The following is a 9572-nucleotide window of genomic DNA, read 5'->3' on the forward strand; positions in this document are numbered from 1 at the left end:
ATTTTGCAGGAATGCCAAACGCAGACATGGCTTTATACACCTTTTTTACGTGGGTTTTTTCCAGGATTTGGCGCAGAGTGAATATCTGGTCAATAGTTGATTTGCCAGGTCTGAAGCCACATTGGTATGGTCCAATAATGTCATTGACCATTGCCTTCAGTCTTTCACACAGTACGCTGGATAGCACTTTATATGCGATGGGAAGGAGACTTATTCCTCTATAGTTGGCAGCATCGTTTGTCTCCTTTTTTGTGCACAGGACACAGAATGCTGAGGTTCCAGTCATTGGGTATGCATTCTTCTAGGAAAATTGTACTAATCAGCTGGTGCATGCTCCTTACCTGCATCTGACCACCAGTCTTGAATAGTTCGGCTTGTAACCAATCGGCACCTGCTGCTTTATTATTCTTCAGCCGATTGATTGTTATTCTGACTTCAACTAGGCTAGGTGGCATACACTCTATACCGTCATCTATTATTGGCTCTGGGGTATCCACTTCACTGCGACTATTTGATACCAGAAGTTTCTCAAAATGATCCTTCCAGATCCTCAGCACGCTGTCTGTATCTGTCACCAGGTTTCCTTCTTTATCTCTACAGGAGGATGCGCCTGCCTTCGGTTTGGTGTTTTACCCGTTAGTAGAATTTTCGGACTTAATTCTGACTCATGTACATCTTATTCCTTGGCACATATCGTTTGTCTCCTTTTTTGTGCACAGGACACAGAATGCTGAGGTTCCAATCATTGGGCATGCATTCCTCTAGGCAAATTGTACTAATCAGCTGGTGCATGCTCCCTACCAGCATCTGACCACCAGTCTTGAATAGTTCGGCTTGTAACCATCGGCACGTGCTGCTTTATTATTCTTCAGCCGATTGATTGCTATTCTGACTTCATCTTGGCTTGGTGGTATACACTCTATACCGTCATCTATTATTGGTTCAGGAGTGTCCACTTCACTGCTACTATTTGATACCAGAAGTTTCTCAAAATGATCCTTCCAGATCCTCAGCACGCTGTCTGTATCTGTCACCAGGTTTCCTTCTTTATCTCTACAGGAGGATGTGCCTGCACCAAAGCCTTCGATTTGGTGTTTTACCCGTTAGTAGAATTTTCGGACTTCATTCTGACTCCTGTTCATCTCGAGTTGCTCACACTCACTTTTTCTTGATCTTTCTTCTTTTTTTCTGAAAATCCATAGCATTACGTGTTGCTACTGTCCGCAGGGTTGCCCTATACGCTGCGTTTTTCATATCAGTAGCATTACGACACTCCTCATCGTACCACGGATTTCTTGATGGTGGTCTTTGGTACCCAAGTGTTGCTTTTGCTGTAGTTTGTAGGGAGTGGGCAATTCTGGGGAGAATATCCCAACAAAAAAAGGGAACGGATGAGCGAGATTCGAAACTACAGTCTTCCCTGCCTTACCCCACTAATAATAATATTTTTTATAAAAACAACAAACTGGGATTCAGCCTGACTATTTTGCAAAAACAAAATACAAATGGTGTCCCAAATAACCCGCCAACACTACTGAAGGTAAAAAATAAATTGAAACCTGTGAACGGAGCAGTATAGTCGGACGGGGCAGATACAACTACCAGGGAGTTCTAACTTTCTGCAGATATTCATTCCGAGACTGGGCAATATTACGTAATATTTGCACCCTCTTACCCGATTAGAGGTCAACAGTACCTCTTCCTTACACTAACATATTTTCCGAATATTAGAAATATTAATTACAGCCCTTCTAATTACTTGTCCAGATTCCCTTCGCCGTGGGCTGTATTGTGATGTTCGGCTTTCAACTGTGGCCTACAGATCGACTCGAAAAAACACATAAAAATAAATTTTCGCCCCACTTCATCCCAAAATTATTATCTGATTATCACCGAAAATTATAGGCGTTGTTCTTGACCATAACTGGAACCTCATGGAAAATTGTAAAGTGATCAGCGTTTTAAAGGTCAGCCACCTCCTCTCGGATATACTATCAACTTCTCGAGTCTATGTCATTCAGGTGTAAATATTTACGCCATAGTATACAAATTTTGTAATTTATCACACAAAAGTCAGGGTCCATTTGACCCGTTAAATATTGAACGATCTTTATCAAATCGGGCATGCTAATTCTTTGGCCCAATCCCCTTCTCCATGTAAAAATTTGCGATCTTCGGACCATAATTGGGTTCTTCATTGGCCAGAACCAGTCCTACATGCATAACTTTGTGAAGACTGGTCCATAACTGTAACCTATATCGTGTTTACAAATTATAATGGACAGACGGACGGACGGACACACATGTCTAGATCGACATATATTAAATATATTTTTATTCCACTTTCCCGTTGTCTATTTTTATCCGAATAGAAAATATTTATTGAGAACAAAAATTGATTATTTCTTATTTTTATGTAGAATTAGGTTAGTAGTGGATTTAGAGCTCCATTAAAATTTCTTTCTTAAGTTCCAAAAATATTTTTTTATTTCTTAAAATCCATTTCATATTTTATTTTCCATTATTTCCAGAACTCCCCATATTGCTGGACTGCACCATTTTCTTGTGATCATCATCGAGCAGCAGCATTTCCCATCCCTGTAAATTGGATGTAGCTGTCATTTTACGCAACGAATCGGCAATATTGGCATCCAGTAAACGTTCCACAGCATTACTTTGCCCCATAAAATCCATATTAACATTCCTAAGGCGTTGTTGTGGCACTTCGAAGTCCTCTAATGGCTTATCGTAGACCAGTGAAATATTTTTCTGCAAATTCTCCGAGATGTCTTTATTCTCCTGTGACAATTGACAAAGAGAACATTTATTTTGTTGTGATAATTTCGTCTTTAGAGCATGCAAGGCAATACGATCCTGAGCGAGAAGTAAACGTTCCTGAGATAAATTCGATTCTTTTTCCGCGATTTCTTGACTACGTTGCTGCAGCATTTGTATTTTATTGTGAAAGAATTGCTCAGCCATTTTGGCTTTTTGTTGTGTTTCTTGCGCCACCCTCTCAGCCATGCGGTAGGACATAAGTTCTTGTTGTAGTTCCTCTTCTTTGACGCTGAGAGCATGTTCTTTATCGGCAAGGTCACGTTTTTGTTGTTCCAACTGACGTTGCATTTTGTAATAACGTTCTCGCTCGGCATCCGCTTTGCGGGCAGCATCTTGGGCCACTTGCATGGCAGCTTCAATTTCTTGACGCTCCTTTTGATTGTCAGTATTGGCGTGGAGTCGCTTTTCCAAGTCAAATTTCGATTTTTCCACCTGCAACTGGGCCCGTTCCTCTTGAATTTGTGTCTGCATACGTTGAGTCTCCAAGAGTTGAAGTTCTTTGAGCTCCTTTATGCGCTCCTCATCTCGAAGCATTTGTTCGCGAAAGAATTCCCGTTCCTTTGCAAAGGCAACCTTCTCGGCGTCGAGGCTAGCCAATTTTTGTCTTAATTGCCAATTCTCCTCTGCGGAATCTTTGGACATTTTAGCCATCTGTAACTCCAAAGTGCTCACCAATTCCATCAGTCTTTGTTTCTCCGTCTCATTTGACTCTTCGTTGATCTTCAGTCTCCTCTCGGCATCCTCAATACGTTTCTCTCTAGCCTCCAATTTCTTTTCTCTTTCTAATTGCATATTGTCAATTTTATTTTGCATATTTTCTTTGAGTTCACTGAGACCTCCCGTCAATTCGCTGAGATTGGAAGAGGCCACACGCAAGCATTCGAGGTAAGAACCATTTTCTTGCACCGCAGCAAATTCCAACATTTTCGCCTGTCGTATATTGTCCAACATGCGGCGATGTTCTTCCTTCAACATTTCCAAATCTTCTTCTTGATTCTTTTTTAATTTTCGAACCTCGTCTTCATGATCTTGTCTGAGATTTTGAATTTCTTCGGTGTAGGACAATTTTAGTTGAGATTTTTCCTCTTCCAATGTATCGATTTTCTTTTGAAAATAATTTTGTAGCTCTTCAATTTCAGATTTTAAACGTTTCTCGAGATTTGAGAGATGCTCCTCGAGGACTTCGATTTGTTTTCTGTAAATAGAGACACAGACACGGATTTTTTTGAGTTAATCAATTTTTGTTCTCAATAAATCGGAAGTACTATTTCTCCTAGGACACTTATGTGGTCCTGGATTTTTAAGCTACTTTTACGAATTTTATATTTTATAAAAAATATTTTCTTTACTCACTTATAGGTCTTCTCCAATATTTCAATTTCCCTTTCATAATTATTTTTCGTATTGGCCACCAATTCTTCTAACCGGAGATTTTCCAATTCCAAACGTTTATTATCCGCCTCCAGTTGGATTACATCCATTTCATGTTGCTTCTCTCTATCCCGACGCTCTTCTCTCTCTTCCTGCTTAGTTTCTTTCCTATAATCCTCTCGATAATTTGGTGAAACTTCATCCAAATCTCCAGCTACAGATCCGCTCTCTATCACCGGTGGCTGGGACATTAGCAAATGCAAATGGGTATTAATGCGATTCTGTTGCTGCTTGATGAGATCCTCCAGTTGATGATGACGTTGCATTTGTTGTTGCAGCAAAGTTTGGAATTGTCTTTCCTGTTGTTGTAGAAGGTTATTTTGTCTCTGTTGCATATCCATAAGGACCTTTTCCTGTTGCTTCATTTGAGCAGCCATCAGAAGCTGTTGCTCCTGATATTTAAGGGCAGTGAAACTTTGTTTGGCCTCCAGATTCATGGTATTCATTAGGCGTATATTATGGGCCGTGGAATCTATTAAAATATTTTCTTGAGGCTCTTTGGGATTTATTTCCATTTGCTGTGTAGGCGCTGGATGTCTTTCCGTGTTCAATAATTCATCTGCCGAATCTTCATAGTGATCTTCTCTAACATCGGGTATGTGTAAAATTTCGGCAGCTTCCTGTGTGGTTGTTGTTGGCGGTGGAATATTTACCTTTGGTGTTTGTGGCCGAGTACTGGGTTTTGGTGCCACAGGCTGTGGCTCAGGTTCCGTTTCCGTATTTAAACCCAACCAATCGGCAGTGGTACCTTTCTTCTTAGTTTTTGGTGTTGACCTACCCGAGGAGCTGGGAACATTTCCTTCCCTCTCTTTACTAAATAAACCCAAGGGATCAGGGTTTTGTATATTAGATGTTCGACGTCCTGCCGATGTTTTTGGCCTTGCTTGAGTCTGTAAAATATTTGAAGTATCTGTGGTGGTATCAGTGGATTGTCGCGAAATTGTCGGTGGTTTCGAGGGCGGTCCTGCCGTTTGAGGCCTTTTGGTCTCCAAGGGAGTTAAGAGATCATCGAAAAGGTTTTTTGATTTATTCAAACCCCCTTTGGGTTTCTTCGGATCAAATCCCAAATCATCATCGTCGTCCCCTCCGGCTTTGGTATCGGCAAGTAAAGATTTAACGCCGAGCGATTTTGTTATGGTCTTGCGTGGTGCAGGAACACGACTGTCATCTTTGCCTTCGTCTAGGCCAAATAAATCATCCATGGGGTCAGGGATTTTCGAAGCTGGTTTTTTGGTCTTCTTAGCGCCAAAGAAATTATCGAAATCATCAAGGCCATTGTCATTAAGGTCCATGATTTTTTGGTTTTTTTCTGAAAAAAAAAATAATATTTGAAACTTCCCGAGGTAAATATTTTTATATAAAGGTTAGAGGATAACATTTCAAAAAACTTCTTTAAAATTCTAATAAATTTTTAATCTCAATAAATATTTTCTCACATAAGTTCTTTAAGAGACCCAAGGAACTTCGTAGCAATAACAAAGCTAATCAATTTTTGATCTCAATAAATCGCAGCGTATATGGCAACCCTGCAGACAGTAGCAACACGTAATGTGATGAAGAATTATCGGGAAAAAATGAGAGAGGAGAAACGTGTTTTCAGAAAAAAAGAAAGAACAAGTAAACGGCGAGAACGCGCAAGACGTCCAGTAGACTCAGACCAACTGTGGAACTTGAGAACTATAGCTCCGAGGTAATCAAACATTTTATATTCATTGACTAATGACATCAGTATTGAAATTCGGAGGATAGTGTGGGCCAACAGATGCTACTAAGCAACTTAAAAGCATGGCCACCTCCCGCCAGACCAAACTCACACTCTACAAGACGCTGATACTACCCGCCGTGCTGTTATATGGATCTGAAGCATTGGTACTTACGCAAGCAGATGAGGCAGCTCTTGAAGTGTTTGAGAGAAAAATTCGTCCAAAGATCTATGGGCCGATCTGCGTTGACGGTGAATATCGCCGTCGAATGAACCATGAGCTGTACCAGCTATTCTCGGACATCGACATTGTTAGACGTATTGAGCTGCAGCGACTACGTTGGCTAGCTCATGTTGTGAGAAAGCTTGAAGATGTCCCAGCCCAAAAGGCATATAAAAACGAACCAGCTGATGGCTCACTCAGAAGTGGAAGGCCACGAATAAAATGGAAAGATCAAGTGGAAGACAACATTGCCGAATATGATTTTTCAAACTAGAAAAACTGCGCAAAGGATCGAAATCTTTTTTAAGCTCAGCTTATGGAACGAATGTTCTGTCACAAGCCAGCTATGTAAGTAAGTAATATGAATAAATGTTCATAATTTTTTTCTACACGCAATTTCTTGAAAATTTTTTTCTGTTTATATGAATATTTCCGATTTTTTCCTGAGAAATTTTTCTGTTCGAAAATAATTTTTTTCGGATTTTTTTTTTCCAATGCGAGACACTTTATTTTTCCCTATTTTAAATATATTTTATCTCGAGTTTCTGATTTTAAATGCAAACACGCCTTTTACGCTGTAGTGTAAGAACGCCATCGTCACCGCAAGTAAACAATAACAAAACTACTGCCTTTATCACTTTACGTCACTTACCTTTTATCAATTACTTAATTAAATAAAATGACGTTTAATTCACAATTTTAATAGTTAATTTAATTACAAATTAAATTTATATGTTTTTATTTCATTTATTAATTATATATTTTTATTTACTTCCTTTTCTGTCAACAAATCCTCTTGTTTTGCCATTGAAAGCACTTCAACCACTTAATAACAGGGTGACATGGCGGTCGCTATTGTTACCGTTCGCATGGCAACCGTTACATTGTCATTGATTCACCTCTTGTTTTGCCATTGCAAGCACTCTGATGATAATTAACAGGGTGACATTGTATATTAAGAGCAATCACACAACTGTAACAGTTTGAAAGTCACTATGAACGAAAGGAACGGAAAATTGATTTGATATTTTTAAAAACACTCAAATGATAATAAACAGGGTGTCATTGTATATTAAGAGCAAACACCCTGTAACAATTATTAGCGTCCTTTTGGCAAAGGTTACAGTTTGAAAGTCACTATGAACGAAACGTTAATTACTTTTGTATTTTTAAAGCATTCAAATTGTAAAAAACAGGGTGATATTGTATATTAAGAGCAAACACCCTGTAACAATTATTACCGTTCTCATTGCAATCGCTAAAGTTTGAAAGTCACTGTAAACGAAAGAACTATTAATTGCTTTGAATTTTTTTGAAGAAATCTTTTTTTAAAAATCCAGGATTTTTTGGTGGGAAATTTTTCAAAAATAAATATTATTTTTAGTCAATAAATACCGTTAGTAAAATATTAACAATAATTAATATATTAAATAAATCATTCCCTGCATTACAGTTTGAAAGGCAGCACATATAAGTTTTAAGTTTTAACTCCACGACCGGTATCTTGTTGATTCCCCCATTCCACACATATTCTTGACACTCAATTTTTAGCTCAGCTGTTTTTCTTCTTTTATCCGTTCCCACCCCTTTCGTAACACTTAACAGCTGTTCTAACCTCGCAATGATTACAAAATTGGTTCAATTGCATGAATAGTTCCTTTGAACCACCACTACGTTCAGGAACGACAGACTCCTCGGGAAAAAGAGACCCTTTTAAACCCACTTCCAGCAGAGATTAAATAAAATGTTACGCTTTATAGGTCAGCTAAGTTCAAAATGTCTGCGCTCCAGTGTAAAAACCACAACACCCCGTTCATATTCGCTGCAAACACCACGACCATCACAACGAACAGGCGGTGGAGGACCGGGAGCTGAGTCGATAAGGAAAACAAATTTAAGGTCCACACTTTACTATGTCACTGCGGGAGGTGTTTTAATTGTGGGTTTAAGTTATGCCGCCGTGCCACTATACCGAATGTTTTGTCAGGTAATGAATTCATTTCAAGGAGAATCGTTATAAAATATTCCCTTTCCTTTTGTAGGCCTACAGTTATGGTGGCACCACCAGTCAGGGTCACGATGCCGAAAAAGTCGAAACCATGGAAAAGGTTAAAGATCGCATTATCAAGGTCCGTTTCAATGCCGATGTGGCCTCCTCAATGCGTTGGAATTTCCGTCCCCAACAATATGAAATTAAAGTGGCTCCGGGTGAGACAGCTTTAGCATTTTATACAGCGAAAAATCCTACAGATCATCCGGTCATTGGTATAAGTACCTATAATGTGGTGCCATTTGAGGCGGGAGCATATTTTAATAAGATACAATGTTTTTGTTTCGAGGAGCAGCAATTGAATCCACACGAGGAGGTGGGTTTTATATTCGGAATTAATTACAGGGATTTTTGGGAACAAGTTGAATGTGGGAGCTTGGACTGGGAACGATCTGACCTTACTTACTTAGCTGGCTTATTACAGAACGGTTGTTCCATAACCCGAGCTTAAACAAGATTTCCAAGCGCGTCGGTCTTGTACGCATCTCCTCCAATTTGAAAGGCCACGTTCCAAGAAGTTGTCTTCTACTTGGTCTACGACCTGACCTACCGTTGGTAAAAATTTATAATGACTTTTAATAAATATAAGTTAAGATTTTTACTGTGCCATATATTTGGGGAGAATTATTGACGTTCCAAGAAGTTGTCTTCTACTTGGTCTACGACCTGACCTACCGTTGGTAAAAAATTATAATGACTTTTAATAAATATAAGTTAAGATTTTTTCTGTGCCATATATTTGGGGAGAATTATTGACTCCCCCTCCTACTCTGACGTAATCAGATCGATCCGAGTCCCCAGCTCCTATATTCAACTTATGTCGAATTCTATATTTTCACATATTTTTCTATTATATATTTTAGGTCGACATGCCTGTCTTCTTCTACATTGACCCTGAGTATGTCAAAGATCCGAAATTGGAAAATGTCGATAGCATTACGTTGTCCTATACCTTCTTTGAGGCTAGAGAAGGTTTGAAATTAAATTTCCCCGCCTATGCAAAACCCCATACAGCGGCAGCGTGAACCTAATTTAATTGTTTGTTATTTAATAATTGTAAATAAATTTTTGAAATTGTTGTGAACAAAATTTGAGTTATGAAATCGAACAAAACGATATATGGAAACCCTAATTTGGGGCCACTCTAAAAAGTCGACCAATAATGATGATTTTTGACAGGAAGATTTGATATCTACTGAGAACCCAAAATATCAAATTACAGCCAAGCATCGAAATTTGGGAAGTATTGTTATATTTGGGACTAGGCTTAAAAGAGAACCAATATCGAAATTTTTTCATAGGAAATTTTGCTATATATTGAGAACCCA

At 38.8% G+C, this 9572-nt stretch overlaps 2 protein-coding genes across 2 annotated transcripts; one reads left to right on the top strand and one right to left on the bottom strand.

Moving 5' to 3' along the window:
- Positions 1 to 2511: 2511 nt before the first annotated feature.
- Positions 2512 to 5561, bottom strand: LOC133332354 (trichohyalin-like). The gene is made up of 2 exons (XM_061540756.1): positions 4192 to 5561; positions 2512 to 4033 (listed from the first exon to the last, which is right to left on the bottom strand). Exons 1-2 carry the CDS (start codon positions 5559 to 5561, stop codon positions 2512 to 2514), a joined length of 2892 nt encoding a protein of 963 aa, XP_061396740.1.
- Positions 5562 to 7938: 2377 nt separating this feature from the next.
- On the top strand, positions 7939 to 9269 carry LOC133332363 (cytochrome c oxidase assembly protein COX11, mitochondrial-like). Its single transcript, XM_061540767.1, has 3 exons — positions 7939 to 8181; positions 8237 to 8560; positions 9108 to 9269. The coding sequence occupies exons 1-3, from the start codon at positions 7939 to 7941 to the stop codon at positions 9267 to 9269; spliced, it is 729 nt and encodes a 242-aa protein (XP_061396751.1).
- Positions 9270 to 9572: the final 303 nt, after the last annotated feature.

Source organism: Musca vetustissima, unplaced genomic scaffold (assembly GCF_032173495.1).
Source record: "Musca vetustissima isolate MV318-11 ecotype Yass unplaced genomic scaffold, APGP_CSIRO_Mvet_v1 utg82411, whole genome shotgun sequence".
Lineage (NCBI taxonomy): Eukaryota > Metazoa > Arthropoda > Insecta > Diptera > Muscidae > Musca > Musca vetustissima.